Source organism: Acomys russatus, chromosome 25, assembly GCF_903995435.1.
Source record: "Acomys russatus chromosome 25, mAcoRus1.1, whole genome shotgun sequence".
In the NCBI taxonomy this organism is placed as follows: Eukaryota; Metazoa; Chordata; class Mammalia; order Rodentia; family Muridae; genus Acomys; species Acomys russatus.
Genome location: NC_067161.1, coordinates 11,789,406 through 11,814,519, shown reverse-complemented (window position 1 = coordinate 11,814,519; position 25,114 = coordinate 11,789,406). Strand labels below are relative to the sequence as shown.

The following is a 25,114-nucleotide window of genomic DNA, read 5'->3' as shown; positions in this document are numbered from 1 at the left end:
TCGCTTTTTTTCCTAAAAGGTCTCCAGCTCCACATATGTTTCTAGTTAATAGTGGAGCCCCCTCCCCCAACCCCTTGGGACTCACTCTAAATAATTGCAATAAAACAAACCTTTCTCTGCAAACCCTTTCTTACCCACCCTGTCAGCAGCGCCATCCTGAGCGGAGAGCAGGGACTCCAGGGGCCCCCAGGGCTAGCTGTGCCTGTTAAGAGGGATGGTCCTAGGCTAGGCCTCTCTTCTCTGCCTAGCTACCTCTCACTTGCTGGCTTCTGGAACGCAGAGCCTAGGCTCCCTGAGGGGCTAGAGGATGGGTGTTCCTGACTCTAAGAGGGCGGCCTCCGGACAAACCCCTTCTCCTGTTCTGCAGCTCCGGGACCTGGAGATGGTGGCTCTGTGTGAGCCATTCCCAGCCTGATCCTGGGCTCCTGAGCCTGGCCCCTGCCTTCTGCCTTTTCCTCAGTGCTCTCAACTCCCCAAAGTCACTCACTGGCACTGCAGTCTGCCTCCTAAGCCATAGCGCACACGCGCCCTCAAATTAAACAGGCCTTGCCTTGAACTCTGGCTGGCAACTGTGTGTTCTCTGAGTCTTCAGTTGAGGGGTGGGGCGAGGAACAAGGCCCATTCTAGAAGACTCTCAGGTGAGGCCTCACGCCATCCTCTCCTACTGCTGTTTCTCCAAGACCGGTCCTGTTAAGCCTTGCATCTAGCACTCTAGAGTCTGGGTCTCTGGAGTTCTGTTAACATGGGGGTGGGTTCCTGGCACAGGCCAAGCTCAAGCTCGGAAGCCAGAAGGTCCAGAGAAGTGCTGGGGCCGCAGGACAGGGTGTGAGAGTTCACAGGGGTACTTCCCCCACAGGCTTCCCAGCAGCTGGCTGCAGCTGGCTCTATTTCCTCCCTCCTCAACTCCCCAGGATAACGGTATGTCCCCACACAGCCTCCCAGGCAATCTCGCCCCTGACACGTGAATGTGGTGCACACACACAGATGCTTCTCGGCCTCCCCATAACTCCCCAGCTTTATTACACATCGTAAAAACAAACCCCAAACCTTACTACCCCTCACCACAAAGGCACATCATAGACACTGGCCAGAGAAAGCCCTGTGCCCCTTAGACGTCCTGGGCAGCAGGGCACAGGGCCTGGTTGAGGCAGGCCTGACAGCGAGGATGGACCGGGAGACAAGTCTGTTGGCCGAAGCCTACCAGCAGTCCGTTGACTTCACTCCACAATGGCCTGTGAGGGTAAGGGGCACGTCAGTGTGTAAGATGGCAGGATGGCTCCCTCCCCCTGACTCACCCCCTAGCTATACCATACCTGGGTAGCCACTCCTCCAAGGCTTTGCGTGTCTCTTCTGGGGACTTGGTCACCTTCTTGGTCCACCTCAGTCTGTTGGCTATTCTGTGCACATGTGTGTCCACTGCTGCTTGGAGACAGGGCAGGGTGAATGAGGGCACTGTGCCAGCTGGACTGTGTCCCTAGCTCCAGTCCGAAGCAAGTGTAGCTAGGAGACTGAGCCCAGGGTCTTTCCCATCTGAGCTTCTAAACAAGACGGGAAAGCCAGGAGTGGTGGCGCACGCCTTTGATCCTAGTACTCGGGAGGCAGAGGCAAGGTGGATTGCTGTGAGTTCGAGGCCAGCCTGGTTTACAAAGTGAGTCCAGGATAGTCAGGGATACACAGAGAAACCCTGTCTCGAAAAACCAAAAACAAAACAAATAAACAAGACGGGAACCACAGAGCATGAGAGAAGGTACTGTGTCTGCATGGCTGGCCGGGTCCTCCATCTGGGGTGCAGGCAGCCTGGTTGTTTGTTTGAGACAGGAAGGATCTCTTTTCATGGCCCTGACTATCCTGGAATTCACTATGTAGACCAGAGCTCCACCTGCCTCTGCCTCTCGAGTACTGATATTAAAGGCTTACAGGTGGACCTCTGAGTTCGAGGCCAGCCTGTTCTACAAAGCAAGTTTCAGGACAGCCAGGGCTACGCAGAGAAACCCTGTTTCAAAAACAAACAAACAAACAATTGAAGTGTGGGGCAGGTATGGTGATTTCTATCAATAACTCCAGCACTTGATATGTTGAAATAGGGGCCAGGCGTGGTGGAGCATGCCATTAATCCCAGCACTGGGGAGACAGAGGCAGGTGGATCACTTTGAGTTCAAAGCCAGCCTGGTCTACAAAGAGAGTCCAGGATAGCCAAGGCTACACAGAGAAACCCTGACTTGAAAAACCAAAAATAGACTAATTGGGCAACAGAGTAAGACTCTGTCTAAAATATATATATATGTGTGTGTGTGGTGTGTGTATGTATGTATGTGTGTATGTATTTATGTGTATATATACCCAACTCTCTATCCTGGGAAAAACAAAACAAAACAAACTCTAAACCCCAAAGTGCATACTCTTGGTCTGCAGCCGTCCCAAGAATGAGGCCTGGATCAGGGAGGACCACACTCTGCCCTGTCTTCCTGGGTCCTAAGACCCCTGTTAGCCCATCCACTGGCTGTGAGCACTGGGTAGGGTGGCAGCAGCTTGGCCCAGTGGGTCAGCCTGACGTCACAGTTGCAGAGCTGGCTGGCACCTGCTACTACTACAGCTATTGGGGACAGAGTGGAGAGCCAGGGTCAGACTGGTTACAGCTGTGTTCCACCTGCTCCCATCAGCTGGCCACTGCAGGGATTCAGCTCCTGTCAACCCCCCTGGTCAGCTGCAGCACCTGCCTTTCCTTTCCCAAGGTTTGTCAAACAGCTAGCCGATGCCCCTGCCGGCTCCCTGACTTGCAACTGCCTGGGAAAAGACTTGGGGGGTGCAGGCTGAGGGGTCACACAGCATGGAAGCCTTAGCCAGGACCACATGTATGATCCTCCTGTGCTGGCTGTGCATCTGTGTAGTTAAAGAGGACGATTACTTCACTGGCTGTGAGAGTGTGACCTGAGGTCACCCAGGGGCAAGGGTCAGAACTCCATAGTTGCAGCTTTTCGGCTAAGAGGACATCTTTTTTTCCTAGGAGGGCCCTGGGGTCTCGCTGCAGGTAGCCGGATCCTCAGACTACAGAGAAGTGGATGGTATTCTGACACAGTCCTGGCCACCGGAAGCACAATTCCTTGCAGGGGCCCTTCCCCCACGGCACTCCCACGGGACACAGGCAGCTGAGGACAGTGTTTAGATGAGCTCAAGTGTCAACTAAGAGGCTGCCGGCGGCTTTGGGAGCTGAGGAGTAGAGACTGAGCTGGGGAGTCCTCACCTACTTCCTACCTGGCCAGGCTCTTCCAAGGCTTGCTGGTCTCAACAGGCACTCATCAGCTCCCAGTCAAAGCCCCGGGCCCCTAGCTGCCCTTTATCCACTGGGCAGCGCTACACAAGGTGCTACCAGCTTAGAGATCTCGAAAAGAACCCCTCTACCAGGCGCATGCAGGAGCCAGGGGTTGGGGGAGGGGGCGGCCAAAGAGAGAGGTCAGGGCTAACTCTTGGTTTCTGTGTTACCATAGGAGCCACAACTCTGAGCAAAGTCCTGAGAAGGTGGCACCTGTGTCCCTGCCCCAGGGAGCATGTCTTCAACCTAGCTATACAGAGCTGCTTCAGATGCGAGGAGATGACACCCTGAAAAAGGGTCCCAGAATTGGGGGGGGTCCCTTCCCCAATTTCACAAGGCCACCCTCCTCCTCCTCCACCACCACCTCAGCCTCTGCCTTCCTCAATCTGCACCACCCATTAGAGCTTCCTGCTTTGTTACTCAGCTTTGCGGCTGCTATTCCTTCGGCCTGAGACACACTTCTAGCTCTTGGTCTGGCTAGCTCACCAGAGGCTCTAAACTGAAACATGACCTCAGAAAGATTTCCTGGAGTTAGACACAGTCCAGCATTATTATAATCCAAGTATTTAAGAAGCCGGGTATGGGCTGGGCGTGGTGGCACACGCCTTTAATCCCAGCACAGGGGGATCTCTAAGTTTCAGGCCAGCCTGGTCTACAAAGCGAGGTCAGGACAGCCAAGGCTACACAGAGAAACCCTGTCTTAGAAAAACAAAAAAGAAGCCAGGTGTGGTGGTGCACGGCCTGTAATTTCAGCACTTGGGGAGACAGAGGCAGACGGACCTCTGAGTTCAAGGCCAGTCTGATCTACAAAGTGAGTTCTTCCGCGCCCGCCCCCCCCATAGGGTCTCTCTGTGTAGTCTTGGCTGTCCTGGACTCCCTCTGTAGACCAGGCTGGCCTCAAACTCACAGAGATCCGCCTGTCTCTGCCTCCTGAGTACTGGGATTAAAGGTGTGCACCACCACACCCGGCTTACAAAGTGAGTTCTAGGACAGCCTGGGCTGTTACACAGAAAAACCCTGTCTTGGGGGCGGGGGAACCAGCCAGTGGTGGTGCACACCTTTAATCCTAGCACTCAGGAGGTAGGCAGAGGCAGGTGGATCGTTGTGAGTTCGAGGCCAGCCTGGTCTACAAAGTGAGTCTAGAACAGCCAAGGCTACACAGAGAAACCCTGTCTCCAAAAAACAAAAAACAAAAAACAACAAACCCCACCAAAACCAAAACCAAAACTAAAAGGTTTCCCATGTTCCTGGATCCTGGACCAAGTTTCAGTGCCTGGCACACTCCCCACCTAGCAGCTTCCCTCTACAGTGTGTGGGGACCACCTGGCTGCAAGGTCCCTCCCAGAGGTCAGCACGCAGGAGGAACTCAGCAAACCTGAGTTCTTGTTTTTCAGTGACCAGCAGCGGCAGCCTGTTCAACACTGACAACACCCAAGTCACAGATAACTCGGGGAGCCCCAACAGAAGCAAGCAAGCTCAGAGTTGACTTTGGCCTCCTCGTGGCACAGACGACTTACCTATGCCTGATATGGTCCCCCAGGCCACGGCCATAGCCAAGTGTGCCATCTTGGGCCCAACACCTGGCAAGGCCACCAGCTCTGCCACGGAAGCGGGGATGTCCCCTTCGTAGTGCTGCTGCAGGATGGCGGTTGTCTGCTTGATGAATTTTACCTTGCTCTGAAAGATGGTGTGGATCAGCCTTGGGGTGAGGCATAGCCTGATCTGGGGAGGATCCACGGGTGCCCAGATTTGCCCATCACCTGCTTATGTCTCAAATACAGGTGACCACAGTCCAACCTCTCCAGGAGGTAAAGAGCCAAAGGCAGCAAAGAGGCCTGAGGGAGCCCCTAGGAGGACTCCAGTGCACACCTGGACCCACCTCCCTCTAACGTGGGCTAGTGACGTGTGTGGGAACCAGCTTGGGTCCCCTGCCTCAGCATTCCCTCCAGAGGCTGAGCTGTCCCTAGGACCTAGACTCAGCACCTGGAGCTTCAGGAAGGAAGGCTGGAGCCTGGGGCTCCCTCCAAGCCACCGCCAGACAGACCAGCTGGGTGGTTCCCATCCTGTGCCTGAGCAGAGAGGGCTATTTAAAACCAATCTGATAGACGGTGGCCCACGCAGTGCCAAGGGGAAGCAGTTCCACCCTCAGAGTCACTTTCAACAGATCCACCCACCACCCAGGGTTCTGTGGAGTAGGGGAGCCGCCTCTCTGGAGTGACACATTCTAGGGAGCCCTTGGCGGGGGGGGGGGGGGGGGGGGGTTAGGGATGAAAGAGAAGAGCATACAGCTGGGTGGGAGGGTAGAGGAATGAAGGGATGTAAACAGGAAAATCCCAAGAGCTTCAGGGGCAGGGCCCTAGCAGCCATATAAACTCCGGGCAGGCCAGAAGCACGAAAGGCCTCCGCAGCAGAGCTGCCTGCCTCTCCTCTCCAGTGCCCCATCTTGGCCCCACTGCCAAGGGTAAGGCTTACCCTCCAGAAGCCCACAGGGTAGATAAGCCTGCCCAGCACGTCATCATCTGTCTGCAGGATACTTTCCACAGTTAAGCCCCGGGCTCGTAGGCGCTGCATGGCACCTGCTGTCACCTGGTCTTTGGTCTGGCTAGAGAGCATCAGCGACAGGAGCACCTGGTACCTCTGCACCTGCTCGTGCAATGACAGGGGTCAGGACGGTGACCAGTCCTAGCCGAGTCCCTCACCCCTCTTCACTTGGTACTGTGGCCCTCTTACTCCTCAGGAAGAGGAGGGTTTTTTTGTCACGTCTAACATGGACTAATTCTCTGCTTCCGTAGAGTAGTGCGAAGCCCCGATGACTTGCTTGGAAATCATACCTAGTTCAGAGTGGACATTAGACAATCAATGGCTACTGTTGTCATGGTTATTGCTTGGTCGGCGATAACAATAACACTACGCATTATATAGACCACCAGGCCCAGAGACAGAAGTACTCGGGCCATCCAGTCTCAGAAGGTGGCTAGAGCTAAGGTTAGTCTAAGGAACAGTGCTCTACAAGGAACTCTCCTTCACTCGCACGACTGAACGCTCTCAAATGCTCCCAGTATATGCATGGGGCCTCAAGTCACAGGCCCTGCTGCCATGCATAGTGACCACAATGAAGGATGGATGATGCATGCTGTCCAGTGCAATAAGGTAATCAGGACCCATCCTTTCGGGGATGGTGTCAGCTGAGAGAGCTGGCAGGTCTTGGTCTGCTTTCTGGTAGAGAGATTTGAGAGGAAGCAAGCATCTTGCTTTCATGCAAGAACAAGGAATCGCCTGGGCAGGTGGAGGCTCTGCCTACCTTTGGTGGGGCGCTGGCATCATAGCAGTGCTCAGCACCCAGCTGGTCCACAGGTGCATCCTTCTTGCTTCTCATGATGCGGATGTTGGCCAGTTGCTGATGCCAGTTCTGGGGCTCCCAAACCGGCACTTGGAGGGGCTCAGCATTCTCAGCATTAGAAACCTCATAGGCCACAGGTACCTTCTGTGTCTTCCGTGAATGTTTTGCAGGCCTGTGGCTTTCTCTTCCTTCTGCAAAAAGCGCCATTCAGTCTTTGAAGCCCTGGCTTTACATGAGGGTAGGGTAGTGGTGCTGCTTACCTGCCAAGTCACTTCCCCCTCGCTTATTTGTACGTTATCTACCATAGTGCGTGTAGAAGTGCTCTGCCTTTGTCGCCACAGGACACGGTGGTCTGACGTGCCTATTAGCATACCAAGGCACTAGTAACAAGCTCTAGGATGTAACCTCTCCCCTTGTCCCGTGTCCTTTGAACTTCATTCAAGAGAACCTCTTTTTTTTTTTTTTTTTTTCCAAAACAGGGTTTCTCTGTGTAGCCTTGGCTGCCCTAGCTTTTGTAGACCAGGCTGTCCTCGAACTCACAGTGATCCACCTGCCTCTGCCTCCCAGTGGGTCTCCAGTGATGCCTATGCACACTCCAGCTGCAGACACGCAGGGGCTCTGATCATTGATCTCCTGAGCACCACTACTTGGCACATAGTAGGTCCTTAATGGCTACAGGACAAACACAATGAGTGCCATGCCCTTTCCTGTTTTCTCTGGACCTGTTTTCTTTTAGAACCACTGTCCAGCTTGGGGAGAGGACTTAGGGCAGGGTGGGTTCTTGGCACACAGCCTGGTTCTACAAGAAAGAAAGGGACGCAGCTTTGAGCACAGGCTGCTGTGTCCCACAGTCAGCCTGGAACAAGTAAATGCCCCAAGTGGGCTGGTGGGCTGAAACTTTTCGCTGGCGACAAGGGTGGATGTGTGGACACATCCAGAACCCCGGCAGATGATGATGATGATGATTATTATTGTTGTTGTTATTATTATTTTATTTATCATGTATACAATGTTGTCTGCATGTAACGCCTGCAGACCAGAAGAGGGCACCAGATCTCATTATGGATGGTTGTGAGCCACCACGTGGTTGCTGGGAATTGAATTTAGGACCTTTGGAAGAACAGCTAGTGTTCTTAACCTCTGAGCCATCTATCTCTCTAGCTTTTTTTTTTTTTTTCAAGACAGGGTTTCTCTGTGTAGCCTTGGCTGTCCTGGACTCTCTTGGTAGACCAGGTTGTCCTCTAATTCACAGAGATTCGCCTGTCTCTGCCTCTCAAGTGCTGTGATTAACGGCGTGCGCCACCACCGCCCGGCACCCCCGCAGATTCTGCGGGTCTCAGCACCGAAAAAGCTAGAGTCGGGGCACGTGAGACTCAAGCGTTTGTGGGCGGCGCCTTAGGTCAAATCCTGCCGCCAGAGACCCCAGCCTGGAGCCAAAGTTCCACGTCTTGCCTTTCCTCCAAAATCCCTCCAGGCGCAGCGCTACCTGCAGCAGTCTCTCGCGGGGCGAGCTTCTCCCCACACCCTTCCGACGCGATCCTAGAAGCGCGGCTCCGACTGCGAGTCACCATCCGAACCCCAGAGCTCATGCCTGGGGCTGTAAACTACACATCCCCGGTGGCCCCGAGGTCCCGGCACTAGCTCAACGCTCTCGCGGAACTACAACTCCCAGAGAGCACTACGCAGGTAGTCGGCAGTGCCTCGCCCCCGGAAGTACAGGTTGCTCTTCCGGCAGCTGCTCTGGGCCGGGGGTGTGCGCCCTTCCCTGGCTGCCGGAGGCCCTGCGCGCGGAAGGCGCGCGCGGGGTGAGTCGCCCGCGAGGCTCGGACTGCTGCTGCGGGTCCGGATGGGTTGTGTGGTCGCGTCGTGATGGGGTAAAGGGGAGCTTGCCCCTCTGTATCCAGGACCCGGCCGCGCCCACCGCTGACAAGTCCCAGTGCTCCAAGCCCCCCGTTGCGGGTGTGAGCGGGGCCTCTGCTTCTGTTGTCCCCGAGACAGCTCCTCCACACTGGGGAAAAAACTAATGGCATTGTGGCTGTGTGCACCCTGCGGCGTTGGACTAGGCATAGATTATAGGCTAGATCGGGTTTATACCTCCGGGGTTGATTTGTGGCAGAGTCCCGCCTGCATGGGGTTGAGTGGCTCCCGGGCTGTAGGGAGGACAGGTGATTGCTATCCTAGACCTAGGATCCTGGCAACTGGTGGATCGCTTCGTGGGCAGGAGGGCAGAGTTCTTCCTCAGGTGTATCAAATAATATGTTCTCCCCACCCCCTGTTCAGAGCAGATCTCTAGTACCGCCCTGCCCACCATGGCCAAACAAGCAACCAAAGATTCAGGCTTGAAGGAGAAGTTCAAGATACTTTTGGGACTGGGAACATCAAGGCCAAATCCCAGGTGTGCAGAAGGCAAACAGACGGAGTTTATCATCACGTCGGAAATCTTAAGAGTGAGTGAGCAGCCTCTCTCTATCTTGGCTAGTCCATCGCAAGGAAGGCTGGATTTGTCTGTCACTGGGTTCTGTGGGAGATGGGTTGCTGGTGAGCGTCTGCACAGGGCTGAAGTCTCCGGAACTGTGAAGATATATACATGTCCTTCCTCAGGGTCTCAGTGATCTGCTCTAGCACACTCGCTTTAGGTGGATGTATTTTGTTTAGTGTCATGGAGGATGCCTTGCTCTCTCTCTCAGCACATGGGGCGCTGAGGACATGGATTGTGAAGTTGGAGGCAACATAATTCTAGACCAACCTGAACTCCAGTCTTTTTTTTTTTTTTTTTTTTTTTTGTTTTTCAAGACAAGGTTTCTCTGTGTAGCCTTGGCTGTGCTGGACTCTCTTTAGACCAGGCTGGCCTTGAAGTCACAGAGACCTGCCTGCCTCTGCCTCCCCAAGTTCTGGGACTGAAGGCATGTGCTGCTGGCGCCGCCACCCCCTGGAAGAGATGTCTTTTTTTTTTTTTTTTTTTTTTTTTTTAATTTAAGTAATTTATTCAGCTTACATCTTAATTGTTATGAGATCAGTCTTTAAAAAACAAAACAAGAGCCGGGTGTGGTGGCGCATACCTTTAATCCCAGCACTCGGGAGGCAGAGGCAGGCAGATCGCTGTGAGTTCGAGGCCAGCCTGGTCTACAAAGGGAGTCCAGGATGGCCAAGGCTACACAGAGAAACCCTGTCTCGAAAAACCAAACCAAACCAAACCAAACAAAACAAAATGCTGGGTCATAGTGGTGGTGCATGATTTTTTTTTTTTAAAGATTTTATTTATTATGTATACAGTGTTTGAAAGCCAGAAGAGGGCATTGGATCACATAGATGGTTGTGAGCCACCATGTGGTTGCTGGGAATTGAACTCAGGACCTTTAGGAAGAGCAGTCAGTGCTCTTAACCTCTGAGCCATCTCTCTAGCCCCGGTGGTGCATGACTTTAATCCCTGGAGGCAGAGGCAGGTGAATCTCTCTGAGTTTCAGGCCAGCCTGGTCTACAAAGCGAGTCCAGATAGCCAAGCCTACACAGAGAAACCTGTCTTAAAGAAAAGGACTTTGATCATTTGTGACAACCTTTTGCTGATTGTCAAGTTTTATTTGTTTTGCTTTGTTTTTCAAGACAGGGTTTCTCTGTGTAATAGCCCTGGTTGTCCTGGACTCAATTTGTAAATCATGCTGGCCTTGAATTTACAGAGATCCTCCTGCCTCTGCCTCCCTGAGTGCTGGGATTATAGGCGGGCTCCCCCACCCAGCAACTGTTAAATTTTTTGATGTTGGAGAGTTAGCCTAGGTCTCACATACTAAATATGGTACTAAAGAGCTATAACCTGTGTTTGTCCACTTATTTAAATTTTATTTTATTTAAAGTTATTTTATATGTATGGGTGTCTTACCCATACCTGCATGTATGTCTTGCCCATAAATAACTGTTGAACTTTTGTACTTGAAACATATTCCACTCAGATACAAACCAAACACTCATCACTTGGTTAGGGTTGTACATAAATATGATACATCTACATTCAGTGGGGTATGAAGGATCAAGTAGTGACACATGCTTCAACGTGAAGGATCACTGAGAGCACGCTAAGTAAAGGAAGCTGGTTATTGACAGCCTCATGATGCATGAATCCTGTATATGACATGTCCAGGACAGGCAAGTTGGAGCTGGAAGGAGGAAGGAAGTATGCGGTTTCTTTTTAGTGTGATAAACTTGAAATTTATTCTTGAAATAGTGGAGATGATTGTAAGCATTGGGATAACCCTGAAGTTTGCAGTTTAAAATCGATGCTGTAGCCAGGCGTGGTGGCGCACACCTTTGATCCCAGCACGTGGGAGGCAGAGGCAGGTGGATCGCTGTGAGTTTCAGGCCAGCCTGGTCTACAAAGCAAGTCCAGGACAGCCACGGCTACACAGAGAGACCCGGTGGTTCCGTCCCCATAATCCTAGTACTTGGCAGTCTGAAGCAGGAAGCCACCTTGAACTCTAGGAGTCTGGGGCTGAGTTCCAGGCTAGCTAGGGTCACATAAAAGGACACTATAAATAAAAAAAAGAAATTGTGGAGCTTTTTGGGTTTTTTTGTTTTTGTTTTTTCGAGATAGAGTTTCCTCTGTGTAGCCTTGACTGTCCTGGACTTTTGCTTTGTAGACCAGGCTGGCCTTGAATTTGTAGCAATCTGCCTGCCTCTGCCTCCCAAGTGCTGGGATTAAAGGCGAGTGCCACCACCGCCCCACAAAAAAAGAAATTGTGATAATGGCATATTTTAATGTTATCTGAGTTTTATCTAACAAAACCTTCAGTTAGGGAAATAAAGTTGCCTCTTGTCAATCCAAGAGTTGGAGTGGTAAGTTATTCCATGAACTCTGATCTACAACTAGTCAGATTTGGTGACTCATGCCTTTAGTGCTAGCACTTTGAAGGCAGAGGCAGGTAGATCTTCGTGAATTTGAAGCCAGACGTGTCTACACAGTGAGTTCCAGGCCACCTAGGGCTACCTACACGATAAAAACAAAACAAAACAAAAGTCTACAGTTGGATATGGTGACTTTCCCCTGTAGTCCCAGAACTTGTGAGGCTGAGGCTGGAGAATTGCCATATGTTTGAGGCTGGCCTTGGGCTATCATGTGAATTCAAGGACAGTTTAGGATGAATAGCAAAACCTCATCTCAGGAAAAAATACATCAGCCCGGTGTGGTGGCGCATGACTTTAATCTCAGCACTTGGGAGGCAGAGGCAGGTGGATCTCTGTGAGTTGGAGGCCGGCTTGGTCTACAGAGTGATTCCAGGACAGCCAGGACTACACAGAGGAAAATCAAAACAAAAAAACCAAAAGAAAGAAAGAAAAAAACCATTGGTTTACCGGTAAGATACAGAGGTTGTAGGTGGTTGGCAGTTAAGGAGGCCTCTTAAGCCCTGGCTCTTTTTTCTGTTTCTCCTCTTTAGGAACTGAGCGGTGAATGTGGCCTCAACAATCGCATCCGAATGATAGGGCAGATCTGCGATGTGGCAAAGACTAAGAAACTTGAAGAGGTATGCTGGCCTCAGTTCTACTGCTGGAGCTGTGTATGCTGGCTGCAGCTTGTTTAGAATCCTTCCATTTGCTGTTTGCTCTCTTGAGAATTTTTTTTTTAAGGTTTCTTGAGACAGGGTTTCTCTGTGTAACAGTCCTGGCTTTCCTGGACTTGCTTTTGTAGACCAGGTTGGCCTTGAACTCAGAGATCCACCTTCCTCTGCCTCCCAAGTGGTTTTTTTTTTTTTTCGAGACAGGGTTTCTCTGTGTAGCCTTGGCTGTCCTGGACTCGCTTTGTAGACCAGGCTGGCCTCGAACTCACAGCGATCTGCCTGCCTCTGCCTCCCGAGTGCTGGGATTAAAGGTGTGCGCCACCATGCCCGGCTTCAAAGTAGATTCTTAACATTAGTAGGGGCTGACTCTCACAGGGACAGTTTGGCTTCTGGAGCAGGTGCATGCTTAGGGCATGTTCTGAGTGCCACAATGCCACTGAACCTGAAGAGATCTTCTAGTACCTTCCTGGCAGTCTTGGAGAAGCCAGGATTGCTTCCCTGTCCTGCCTGTTCTCCTTTTTCTACCCTGTGACCTGAGGCCCATTAAAGAAACCTGGCTGGGTGTCAGGCATGGTGACAGATACCTTTAATTCCAGCATTCAGGAGGCAGAGACAGACAGATCTCTGTGAGATCAAGGCCAGCCTCATCTACAAGGTAGCCAGAGCTACACAGAGAAACCGTGTGTGTGTGTGTGTGTGTGTGTGTGTGTGTGTGTGTGTGTGTGTTGGTGGTTAAAAAAGTTACATTTAATCCCAGCACTTGGAAGGCAGAGGCAGGGGGATCTTTGACTTTAAGGCCAGCCAGGGCCACACAGAGAAACCCTGTCTCGAAAAACCAGAAGAGAGAGGGAGAAACAGACATACTGACACTTGGGTTTAAAATGATCTGAAGGTCTGTTGTCACTATGGACTTCAGGAAGTACTAAAATAAAGGCTCTCACAGAGCTAGTTTTAAATCAGAAGACCCTGCTCTGCCCTTTGATTGAGGGGCTCAGGTCCTTGGAGATCACATCCTTATCCCTGTCCCCCTTTGTTGTGGCAGCACGCGGTGGAAGCACTTTGGAAAGCTGTCTCAGACTTGCTGCAGCCAGAGCGGCCACCTGAGGCCCGACACGCAGTTCTTGCCTTGATGAAGGCCATTGTGCAGGGACAGGTAAGGGGTGGAGCTGGGGGAACCTGTGGGATGAAGGCAGCCCATCAGTGTTTGGACTCCTGGCTTTGGTGGTCTGCCAGGGGCAGGATCGAGTGGGTAGCCGAGGCTGTGTGTGATGACATCCTGGTGTCACGATTCATGCCTGGTGATCTCGGCCAGTCAGTGTAGCTCCCTGAGAATAGAGGGTAGCTGTGGGTGGCACAAGTAGATTGTGCAAAATGTGCAGCATGTGGCCAGGGTTAGCCATAAGTAACTGAGCCTGTGGTGTCTCTTCTCAGGGCTGTGGCACCTCTTCTGAGCCTAGATTTCTGTCCTCACAATATGAGCACATGCTTGTCCTGACTCTTGAGTTGGGCCAGAGCAGGAGCTTCATTGTTACTACTGTGTGCCTGCCCCCGCCATATTTGACATATTTAGTGGTGTGGAACCAGATGGATGTTCTGTACCTGCTCTTGTTCTGAGTAATGACATGGAGACATTTATATTTGTTATAAGCTTAGGGCACTATAGCTGGGCAGATACTCACCTGTTGTAATCCTACAATGCTGGCCTGGCCTATGTCTCACCACGTTGCCCATTACCTGCCATCCTACTCTTGTTCTGGCACCTGCTTCTTCATCCGTGTCTGCTGATGGCAATTCCTCTTCTCTGGTCCCTACCTGAGACGCTCCCACTGTTCAGTTCTTTATCTGACCAGTCAAAAGGTGATGTAGAACAGTATTTTCAAAATACTAAGACAGAAGCCTCTTGTGGTAGCACACACCTTTAATCCCAGCCAGCACTTGGGGAGACAGAGGTAGGTAGATGTCTGAGTTCGAGGCCAGCCTGGTCTACAAATCGAGTCCAGGACAGCCAAGGCTACACAGAGAAACCCTGTCTTGAAACAAAAACAAACCCACCCAAAATACTAAGAAAGGAGATGCCTCATAATAATGACTATAGTCAGATCTCTGCTGGAGCAGAAACCAGCATTTGAACAATACAAAGACACTCTTCACACAGTGCACAGAAAGATTATGCCTCGGTGGTGTAGCATGCCAGTCAGCTGCTGGCCCGTGCCTCCGGCCCCCGTGTGAGCCCCCTGATCTTGCTGACCTGCCATTCATACTTCTAGAGCAAGAACAGGGCGTGCCTGGGGTCTTGGCTTTTTCACAGCTGCATGGGAAATGCTGGAAGGGCATTGACCTCATGTTTTGTCTTTAGGGAGACCGCTTGGGGGTTCTCAGAGCCCTCTTCTTCAAAGTGATCAAGGATTATCCCTCCAATGACGACCTCCATGACAGGCTAGAAGTTTTTAAGGCCCTCACAGACAATGGAAGGCACATCACCTACTTGGAGGAAGAACTGGGTAAGTGTCCCACAGAGAATGAGGTTTCTCTTGCCTTGGGAATCAGATCCCTGGGATGAGAAAGGAAGGCCCCCTGAGCCTGGCCCGGGTGCTGCAGTTCAGGAGGTGGCCTGCAGGAGGGCCACATTGCCATTTTTATTGGGAGCTTATAGATGCCCTCGTGGGACTCACAGCAGACCTACTTGTTGAAGTCTTAGGCTGGCAGGACCCAGGAGGTGCTTTTGAAATGGATGGTGCTTTTGTTTTTAGGGAGGGTGCAGAATCTTAAGTGCCTGCATCCTGTCTTCTTGTCAGTGGATCTGTGTTGTCACTGTTGCATTAGTGTTGCTTGACATCCTACCCTGGTTTCTGCCCTTCCTCCTATCGAATGACAGTAAGAGGTTTCAGTAAGTTTTAAGACTTTGTTTCCCTTTGGTGAGGGGAAAAAAAAAAAAAAAAAAAAAAAAAGGAAAGATAAGTGAGCCCGAGACTCTGCCATTCTGATACCCAGAAATGGGCCTGCTGCTGACCTGCCTCTGGGACAGGTGCTGTTTCAGTTTGCCATCAGATTTTCTAAGGCTACGTGGCCTGCAGCCTTGCCTGTGTCTTCCAGAGATTCTTGTGGGGTTGGGAATTCCCAAAGAGCCTGCTTCCTGAGCAAGAATTGTAATGTCTGTGTCCCCTACAGTGGAGTGAGCCCTTGAGTGGAATGCTTGCTGCTTCTGTCTGCTCAGCCCCAACACCCACGCACAGCAAGTATCCATGCAGGGCTTGCTCAGACTCCTGCCGGGCCTCCTTGGTCCAGTACGTTGCAGTAATAGGGTGCAGGCTCATGTTCCTGGGGGAGGAGGAGTATAGCCTCAGCTTTTCTCCTACAGCAGAGTTTGTCCTGCAGTGGATGGATGTCGGCTTATCCTCAGAATTCCTTCTGGTACTTGTGAACCTGGTCAAATTCAACAGCTGTTACCTTGACGAATACATTGCATCAATGGTTCAGTAAGTGAAAGCTAATTAAGGGCTGAGTGCAGCTGAGAGGTGGAGCTTTTGCTAGCATGCAGGAAACCCTGGATTCCACCTGCAGCTCCAGAAGAAAGAAAAGAACCTTAGTGTTTCTTTGATAACCAAGTGTCCCACTTGGATCTTACGCTTAGTTCTACAGGGTGAATAAAGTCTGTGAAACCTTTTCTACCTCCAGATAAATAAGGTTGGACATAACCACATTATTTTTTCTGGTGAGACAGGGTGTGTCTGTGTAGCCCTAGCTGTCCTGGAACTTGCTTTTTAGACCAGGATGGCCTCAAACTCAAAGAGATCTGCCTACCTTTACCTCCTGAATGCTGCAATTACAAGTGTGAGCCACCACCAACCAGCATAACCACATATTTTTATTATTATCATTTATTTTTTAAATGTATTTATTATGTACAGTGTTCTGCCTGCATGTATGCCTGCACGCCAGAAGAGGGCACCAGATCTCATTATAGATGGTTGTGAGCCACCGTGTGGTTGCTAGGAATTGAACTCAGAACCTTTGGAAGAGCAGCTAATGTTCTTAACCTCTGAGCCATCTCTGCAGCCCACTTTTTTTTTGTTTGTTTGTTTGCTTGTTTGTTTTTTTGGAGACAAGGTTTCTCTATGTTATCTTGGCTGTCCTGGACTTGCTTTGTAGATGAGGCTAGCCTTGAACTCACAGTGATCCGCCTGCCTCTGCCTCCCAAATGCTGGGATTAAAAGTGTGCACTACCATGCCTGTCTCAGCCCATATATTTTTATTTTATTTATTTATTTTATTTTATTTTATTGGTTTTTTGAGATAGTGTTTCTCTGTGTATTCTTGGCTGTTCTGGACTCACTTTGTAGACCAGGTTGGCCTCGAACGCACAATAATCCGCCTGCCTCTGCCTCCTGAGTGCTGGGAGTAAAGGCGTGTGCCACCACACCCTGTCCACTTATTTTTATTTTCATATTTTACTATTTTGCTGTGTACCATGGCACATGTGTAGAGGTCAGAGAACAACTTTGTGGGTCTGCTTTTTTCCTTCCCACCTTTATTTTTAAATTTTTATTTTTATTTATTTTTTTGGTTTTTCGAGACAGGGTCTCTCTGTGTTAGCCTTGGCTGTCCTGGACTTGCTTTGTAGACCAGGCTGGCCTTGGACTCACAGTGACCCACCTTCCTCTGCTCCCCGAGTGCTAGGATTAAAGGTGTGTGCCTCCACACTTGGCTCCTTCCCACCTTTATATGTTCTGAGGATAAAGCTCAGGTTTCTGCATTTGTGCAATAAGTACTTTATCCATTGAACAGTCTTGCTAGCTCCCTTTTTGTCGTTTTTCTTATTTGGTAGTTTTTAGACAGTGTTGACACCCCATTTTAAACTCTACCTTCTTCCCATCACCCCTTTAGCCCTGGGTAAGAGAAAGAAGGTTAGTGGGGAGAGGGGCGCAGACCCCTTTACTTCGGGCTGTGTAGGGTCAGTGGGTTCTTTTGGGGCAATACCAATCTCAGTCAACAGCAAATGCAGCAAGCAGTCTCCTCTGAGCTGCTGCATTGAAATGTTTCTCTCTGCCTGTCTCCAAGTTGCCACACGTAACACACCACGCCACAGTTTCTCCAGGCACTGGTATTTATATCCCTCAGAATCCTAGACCATCCCCAGCTGGCAAAGACCACGCCCCCCAGGAGTCAGTTATTAGCTGTGGACATAGTGAAGCCCAAACTAAAATCCCACACTTGGGATTGAAACAAAAACATATTTACATAACACAACTGAGTTTACAAAGAAACCAAAACTTTCATTACAAGACAGGGTCTCCCTATGTAGTCCTGGCTGGCCTGGAACTCACTATGTAGACCAGACTGGCCTTCAACTCAGACAGAGTCACCTGCCTTTGCCTCCTGAGGGCTGAGATGAAAGGTGTATGTCGAGCCGGGCGTGGTGGCGCACGCCTTTAATCCCAGCACTCGGGAGGCAGAGGCAGGTGGATCGCTGTGAGTTCAAGGCCAGCCTGGTCTACAAAGTGAGTCCAGGATGGCCAAGGCTACACAGAGAAACCCTGTCTCGAAAAACCAAAAAAAAAAAAAAAAAAAAAAAGAAAGGTGTATGTCACCATGCCCAGCCCCCTCTCTTTTTTTTTTTTTGAGACAGGGTTTCCTGTGTAGCCTTGGCTGTCCAGACTCACTTTATAGACCAGGCTGGCCTCAAACTCACAGAGTTCTGCTTCTCTGAGTGCTGGGATTATAGACATGCTCTGCTGTGCCTTGTTGCCCAGCTCCTTTTTATCATTTTTTAAATGTTAATTAACTTATTCATGTATGTGGGTATTTTGCTTGCACCATGTGCATGTACTGCCTGTGGAAACCAGAAGGCATCAGATACAATACCCTATAAAGATGATTGTGAGTCACTACTTAAGTGCTGGGAATTGAACCTGGGTCCTCCAGAAGAGCAGACTGTGCTCTTAACCACTGAGCCATCTCTCCAGCCTTATTTTTTTTAACTATCTTGTATATTTCCATGAAAGCAGACGCTTTGTCTTATTTACACCATGCACACACCACATTCTGTGCTTCACACAGAATGAACACACTATGGAAAAGCCTTTCAGACAACCATACATTGAACAAAAAATGAAAGATAGTCACAGAGCCTTCTGGGAAACACCATTTGAACTGACTTCAGTGTTGTTGTTTTTTCCCTTCAGCATGATTTGTCTGTTATGCATCCAGACCATGTCCTCTGTGGACATTGAGGTCAGTAACTCCCAGCTTTATTTGTGGGAGGCTGGGGCGTGGGGCCAAGCCCTGTTGCCATTCTCTGGCTGTGTGGATTCTGGAGGCTGCTCAGCTTCTCTGGGCTGTGGGGGAATGCTCTGCGGGGCAGCTCGGTGATCTGCATCGTGGAGTAATAGCGTAGGCTGGGAAGTAGCACAGTGGTAGGTAACACGCCTCCCAGTGCACACTCACTCTTGCTCACTTGCACCATGGTTCCTCTAGAGGCACTTAGGGCAGTAGGGAGGAGGGCAAGAGCTGGGGCACCGACAGGATGCTCAACCCCATGCAGGTGTCCTTGCAAGTGCTGGATGCTGTGGTCTGCTACAACTGCCTGCCGGCTGAGAGCCTGCCTTTGTTCATCATCACCCTCTGCCGCACCATCAATGTCAAGGAGCTATGTGAGCCTTGCTGGAAGGTGGGCATCTCCCAGGCTGTTTCCGGGAGCTCCTTCCCCTGGACAAGGTCTGCTGCCAGCACCCGACAGGACAGTGAATGCTGCTGTACTTCTGGGGTCACCAGGCAGTGACCCATTGAGGGCATCCTGCTGGCCATTTCCTAGGCGATTGAGCTGAGGCCCAGGTTTGGGAAATGTTCTGAGGGCTCTGTAATCTTTTGCATTAGAAGGAGGACACAGTGAGCTAGCTGCATGGTGGGACTGCAGAGCCATGGCCAGCTAAGGCAGGCCGAGGCTGGGCCTCCCCCTTTAGCCTAGGGCTTATCTCACTAACCCTTATGGTGTATGTGTGTTCTGTCTCTCAGCTGATGCGTAACCTTCTAGGCACCCACCTGGGACACAGTGCCATCTGCAACATGTGCCGCATCATGGAAGACAGGTGAGCGTGAACATGCCTGGTGAGGTGCCTGGTGAGGGCGGGGGCTAGGATCAGGAGGAGGCTGCAGCTACTTCCCGGATAGTGATGAAGTTGGGGTTTTCCTGTTCTTTTTGGATAGCTGTTCTTCACTTTGCACATGACCTCCCATCTTCTGCTTCTGCCAGTCCAGTCAGGATGTTCACATTTAGCCTCAAAGCCTCCTTCCCAACCGTGATGGCCACTGTGTGACCACCTCCCTACCTGGCTTCAAATCTGCACTTGTGGCACTAACCTGATGTTGTCCTCCTTTCAGCCCTGTAGCCAAGGCATTACACATCCTGATGCTTTTATCCCAAGGGGTGGCTCATGTTTGCCCAGTGTCTGGTAGACACCGAGAGCTCCCCCTTTGCTGTTCCCTGACCTCCATCATTGCCTCCTGAAGCTCCCTGTTGTAAGCAGACAAATGAGGCTTCTCTTACCCAGACCTGACCGTGTTAGGCTTTTGAGATCATAATGGTCTCTCCTGTGAAACCGGCCCAGTGGAAGTCTTAACCCCATCTTAGCCCCATAAACCTTGTGGCTTTTCCTTTTGGGTCTTTGCCTATACCTTTTACTCCTGGTAAAGTGCTCTTCTCACCTTTGCTGAGTCCTGAATGTTCTATGAGATGCTTAGCTGCCTGGCTTCCTAGAGCAGTGTTCACTATGTCCGTGGCTTCTTGGCTGTTGGTTTTAGGTGCAGCCTTTGCACTTGTGGGGTTCTTGGGTCTCTGCCTCCCATCAGGCTCTTAGCACCATGAGGCTCAGGGTCTTGTCACTCACTCATTCTGGGGCTCCTGTGTCTACGTAGTGATCAGCAGAGACTGGCTGGGCAAGCCCTGAAGGAATCATAGTTGTTGCTAGTCTCTTTGTTCCCTGCCCGTTTCCCCAGCTATACTTCTGCACCATAAGTGCAAGGTGTCACCTGGGAACACTGCCAGAGCCCAGCTTTACCTTGGGTCCCATACTGAGCTGGGAATGCTGTTCACATTGGTCTTTCTGGGGAATATTTTCAGAGCCTACATGGAAGATGCCCCATTGCTGAGAGGAGCCGTGTTCTTTGTAGGAATGGCACTCTGGGGAGCTCACCGACTCTATTCTCTCAAGAACTCCCCCACATCTGTGTTGCCATCTTTTTATGAGGTAAGGAGTTATCTTATGCCACAGTGGGTTGGAAAAAGTGGGGAGCTTATGTCAGGCTTGCCCACCTGCCTGTCTGGGGCTTATGGGGCTGGAACTGAGCAACTATGTTCCAGTCAGTTGCTTTTTAACTGTGGATGAAATTTAGGGATATAAGAAGGTTTTATTCTGAAGAAAATGTTTATCTTCTGAAGTTCGTCTCCTGCCCACTCAGTGTTGCCCCTGGGATAGCGTTCTTCCTCTCAATGCTGGTTCCAGTTTGTCAAGTAATGATCTTTCCATCTCTCTGGATGATGTCCAGAGCGCTGCTTTTGTTCTGTGGTGTCCAGAGAATTTCCAATGTATGCTTGTATTAAGTTCTCATGGCTCCCTGGTGAGCTAGGGTGGTCCTTTTAAAGTAGAATTGTTCAGACAAACTGCCTTTCCTCTGGTTGCAGTTCCCTGACCTGCAAGGGTCTTGCAGTGCTGGTGAGGGTGTGGTCTTGCATACTGCATCCTTATGTCAGAACTTAGCAGGCATCAGGTTGTGCTGTGACAGTACTCCTGGACTGGCACTTGAAGTTACTGACTCTCCAAAGCAGGCCTATAAGAGGTGGGGGCCTCGAGCTTTACATAACGGATACCTTTCTGAGCCCCACACATGCCTTGTGGGCATGTGTGGTAAGTGCTGCCCATCCAAGCATTTTACACCCACCTCCAGGACAGGATGGGAGGGGCCTTCCTCTATGAGAGCAAAAAGCACTGACCCTCTGTGCTCCGTGGCACTGTTTCAGGCTATGACCTGTCCCAATGAGGTGGTGTCATATGAGATTGTTTTGTCCATAACAAGACTCATCAAGAAGTATCGGAAGGAGCTCCAGGCTGTGACATGGGACATTCTGCTGGACATTATTGAACGACTGCTCCAGCAACTGCAGGTAAGGCAGGACTGCCAGGAAAGTCCCAGGCAGGCCAGCTTGTCCCATAGGAGATGGCATGCACCCTGCTGTGCATCTGGGACATTTTCAAGTTCTCAGAGTTGATGTGGCCGTTTGCTAGTGGTTCTTGGATGCAGCAACTTGTCTTCCATTGAAGGGCAGATCTTGTTTTTCCAAGTGTGCTCTGTTATCTTGGCTCTAGACAAGACCATGCAGTAGGTGAGCAAGGGCTGAGCTAGTTGTCCAAAGCAGACCAGGTGACAGGACAAGTCACCTCCATGGTGACTAGGCCCTGAAGGCAAGTTACAGAACATCTACACTGCCATTTGTGACTTTGGAGGACAGCATTAGTGAGTGTTGACCACAGTGCCAAAGAAAACACCAGGGCCACACAGTCCCATGAATGCCAGGCTGTGGAGGATGAGGTTGGCCTCTAGCATGAGCTCAGCCTGGGACAAGTGATGAAGAGGGGGAGGGCCAGTGGAAGGAAGAACTGGACCTGGTAAGGCCAAGTCGAGTTGTGGCTGGTCAAGTGGACTAACCAGAAGTGCTTTGGGCTGGGTAGAGGAGCTAGGAGGCCACACTCTTGACACTGAAAGGTGCTGGAATCTGGGAGAAGCATACAAGGGTTTGAAGTTGTAGTATTTTCATCTCCTGTTTGCTCTCTCTTCTAGACTAGTTTTCATAGGTTCAGCCTCCATTCCTGTAAAAGAAATGGGTCATAACATTGCTTTCCATATTTCTCTCAGATGGCCTAGCTAAAGTGTGTGTGCGTGTGGTGGGATGGTTGTGTGGGTGTTGTGTGTAGTATGTGGGTGTGTTTGTAAGTAGCTCCTCTCAAGTTGTGTTCAGAGGGTAAAGGAAATTGGTTTATATGGTGTACTTGGTACTACAGAACCTGGACAGCCCAGAGCTCAAGACCATTGTCCATGACCTGCTGACCACTGTGGAGGAGCTGTGTGACCAGAACGAGTTCCATGGCTCACAAGAAAGATACTACGAACTGGTGGAGAGCTATGCAGACCAGAGGCCTGTGAGGACCCCATTCTGCTGGGGCTGTGGGGAGTGGTTCCCGTGGAGCGGTGGTCCCTGATTGTCAAGTAAAGATGGACAGGCAGGCACCTGTGTTTCCAGATCCGTTCCCCAACAGGAAGCCTGGCAGGCATCAGCTGGCAGGCGTGTGTGGGTTTGTTAAAGAGCTTTGTGCCAGCCTAACATCAATTTCCTCCCACCTGTGTGGAGGAAGGTTCTGGGCTGGTTCTGCAGAGACCATTTCTCCCAGGGGCAGCAGTCATTTTGCCAGCAGTATCTGCTTCCTGCCATGCTATTCAACGGGTTTGGCACGGATTTCTCACTTGTAGGAGACATTTGTTCTTGCTCATTCTTCCCCGGGCTTCAAGGCAGCTAATCTCTGAGCAAACTGGGTTCTCCTGGGTCAGCAGCCTCATAGCAGAGTGGCAGCACCTGCAGAAGGGCAAATGGCTCACTGACCCTAGAATTGTTTTCCTTTGACAGGAATCTTCTCTCTTGAACTTGATATCCTACAGAGCCCAGTCCATCCACCCAGCCAAGGATGGCTGGATCCAGAACTTGCAGTTGTTGATGGAGAGGTTCTTCAGGTAGTGGAGCCACTGTGATCCCTTGACTCCAGGGGCCTGTCCAAGACCTGAAGGAGTTCAGGCTTTCCTCTCTGCTCTGTGAGCATCCTCTGGCCCACATGATGGTCCACAAGATGGCATCTCAAAAGGCAGCCCTTTTAGGTGGTCTTGGTCTGGTTCTCAATGGATTCCAGGAGGGTAGTCCAATGTTGAGACTCTGTGGCTCTGCCCACTGTGTCTGAGCCCAGTGCACATGTGCTGGGGGTGCAGGTGTTCCTAGCCAGCTGCAGCGGGCCTGTTCCTCCCCCAGGAACGAGTGCCGGAGTGCCGTGCGCATCAAGGTGCTAGACGTGCTGTCCTTCGTGCTGCTCATCAACAGGCAGTTCTATGAGGTATGTATTCAGGCCTAAAGGCTGGGTGTGTTCGTGCTGGAGCTGGGGTCTGCGTGGGGTCCTAATGGCTTCCCTTTGTGGCATGCTTTCGCTGGCCTTCCCCCTCCCAGTGTACTCCATAGTCTGTTTGTGACATCCTGGTCAGGCCTGTGCTGGGCCTGGAGGCTGCCCTGTGGAGCTCTGGCCTGAGCCCACTCAGAACCCAGGAGCTTCTGAAAAACCTAGTTTGATTTCAGAAGTCTGCTTCTTCCCTGTGTGTTGTTCTGGGGAAGGACCCTGGGTCCCACACCTGTTAGGCGGGTGCTCTGCCGCTGGCCATCCTTGCACCCTGCCCAACAGTCTGGTGGGTGGTGGTTGTTTCTGTAATCATCTCTGTCCATCTCCCTTGGCCCCATTACTGGCTGCAGGCTGCCCCAGGCCCGACTAGGTTGTCTTCTTGTGGTGCCTTCCTCTCCCTCCCTCCCTCCTTTCCTTCATTCTGTGGTATTCTTGCTTTGGGGAGCACGGTTAGTGCTTAACATTTTGAGTGACCTTTTTTGCACCTCAGGCAGATCTTTCTCCTTTTGTATGCCCCTTAGACAGCCTGACTGCCCAGCTTTCTCAGTTTCTCCTTCTCTCCCCTCTCAGGGTTTCTGTGCCACATATTACCTGTCCTCTGCTTGTCTCTACTACAGTCCCCTCCATCCTCCCTCAGGTGGGGCGGAGTGCCCTTTAGGAAGGCCCTCTGGATTCTCTGTTCTCTTACCAGAGCTGGTTTTTATCTGCTCTCTTCCTGTTACCTTTTACCAGTTCTGTGAAAGCTCTTGTTGCAGTGCCCTTGTTATAAAATACAAACAGCCGGGCAGTAGTGGCGCATGCCCTTAATCCCAGCACTTGAGAGGCAGATGCAGGCGGATCGCTGTGAGTTCGAAGCCAGCCTGGTCTACAAAGCAAGTCCAGGATAGCCAAGGCTACACAGTGAGACCCTGTCTCAAAAAATAAAATAAAATAAAATACAAACAAACAAGAAAACCAATGTCCTTGATACAGCACTTTCTTTGATGTCAGGGTTTCCCTTTGCCCAACACACACACTCACACTCAACACTGATACATGGCTGTCCACTGTGGAGGCTTCTTTGCGTATGTTGGAGATGGAACCCTGGGTCTCACAAAGGCTACAGGAAATGTCCTTCATCATCCAAGCTGTTCTGCAGTCTTGTATGACACCGTAGCTGCCTTGGGTCTGTCTTGAGAGAGTCACAGTGTCACTGAAATGTGCCCCCTGCCCACTGTGGGACTGGAACTCACCTTCTCCAACTTGTGCTCAATGCAGGAGGAGCTGATTAACTCGGTGGTCATCTCACAGCTCTCCCACATCCCCGAGGATAAAGACCACCAGGTCCGAAAACTGGCTACCCAGCTGCTGGTGGACCTGGCAGAGGGTTGCCACACCCACCACTTCAACAGTCTGCTGGACATCATTGAAAAAGTGAGAGCCATGTGGAGGTCTGGGCTGATGTGGACAGAGCATCCCTTGGACTCTGCCCCATTCTTACCACTGTGACTGGTTGTCTCTGTGGGCAGGGCACCCCTTGCAGCAGAGGTGTGTGGTGTCAATAGGTCATGTTGAGCCACGTTGGTGCTTGGCCAGTACCTTGCAAATAGGTATTTTGTTACTCTCAGGGATCTAGGCTGGACATCTGGAGAATAGCACAGAGCTGGGATACAGGCTGTCGCCCATGACCTTCCAGCATAGCCACTTTGTCCTTTTAGTTTTGAAATGTAGTTGGTGA

The 25,114-nt window shown here is 51.0% G+C and overlaps 2 protein-coding genes across 2 annotated transcripts in view; one reads left to right on the top strand and one right to left on the bottom strand.

Annotated features, from left to right (window-relative positions):
- Positions 1-1,025: 1,025 nt before the first annotated feature.
- Nthl1 (nth like DNA glycosylase 1) lies at positions 1,026-8,319 on the bottom strand. The gene is made up of 6 exons (XM_051168369.1): positions 8,137-8,319; positions 6,612-6,841; positions 5,783-5,953; positions 4,828-4,987; positions 1,314-1,419; positions 1,026-1,232 (listed from the first exon to the last, which is right to left on the bottom strand). The coding sequence occupies exons 1-6, from the start codon at positions 8,237-8,239 to the stop codon at positions 1,109-1,111; spliced, it is 894 nt and encodes a 297-aa protein (XP_051024326.1). The 5' UTR covers positions 8,240-8,319; the 3' UTR covers positions 1,026-1,108.
- A 50-nt stretch (positions 8,320-8,369) lies between these two features.
- Positions 8,370-25,114, top strand: part of Tsc2 (TSC complex subunit 2) — a 38,761-nt gene continuing 22,016 nt past the window's right edge. The window contains exons 1-15 of the mRNA XM_051168368.1: positions 8,370-8,524; positions 8,931-9,097; positions 12,074-12,160; positions 13,236-13,346; positions 14,550-14,694; positions 15,552-15,669; positions 18,376-18,424; positions 18,735-18,860; positions 19,205-19,278; positions 20,310-20,436; positions 21,207-21,350; positions 22,246-22,383; positions 22,866-22,969; positions 23,259-23,340; positions 24,655-24,810. Coding sequence (XP_051024325.1) covers positions 8,960-9,097; positions 12,074-12,160; positions 13,236-13,346; positions 14,550-14,694; positions 15,552-15,669; positions 18,376-18,424; positions 18,735-18,860; positions 19,205-19,278; positions 20,310-20,436; positions 21,207-21,350; positions 22,246-22,383; positions 22,866-22,969; positions 23,259-23,340; positions 24,655-24,810 — 1,599 coding nt within the window. The 5' untranslated portion in view covers positions 8,370-8,524; positions 8,931-8,959. The remainder of the gene's footprint in view (positions 8,525-8,930; positions 9,098-12,073; positions 12,161-13,235; positions 13,347-14,549; positions 14,695-15,551; positions 15,670-18,375; positions 18,425-18,734; positions 18,861-19,204; positions 19,279-20,309; positions 20,437-21,206; positions 21,351-22,245; positions 22,384-22,865; positions 22,970-23,258; positions 23,341-24,654; positions 24,811-25,114) is intronic.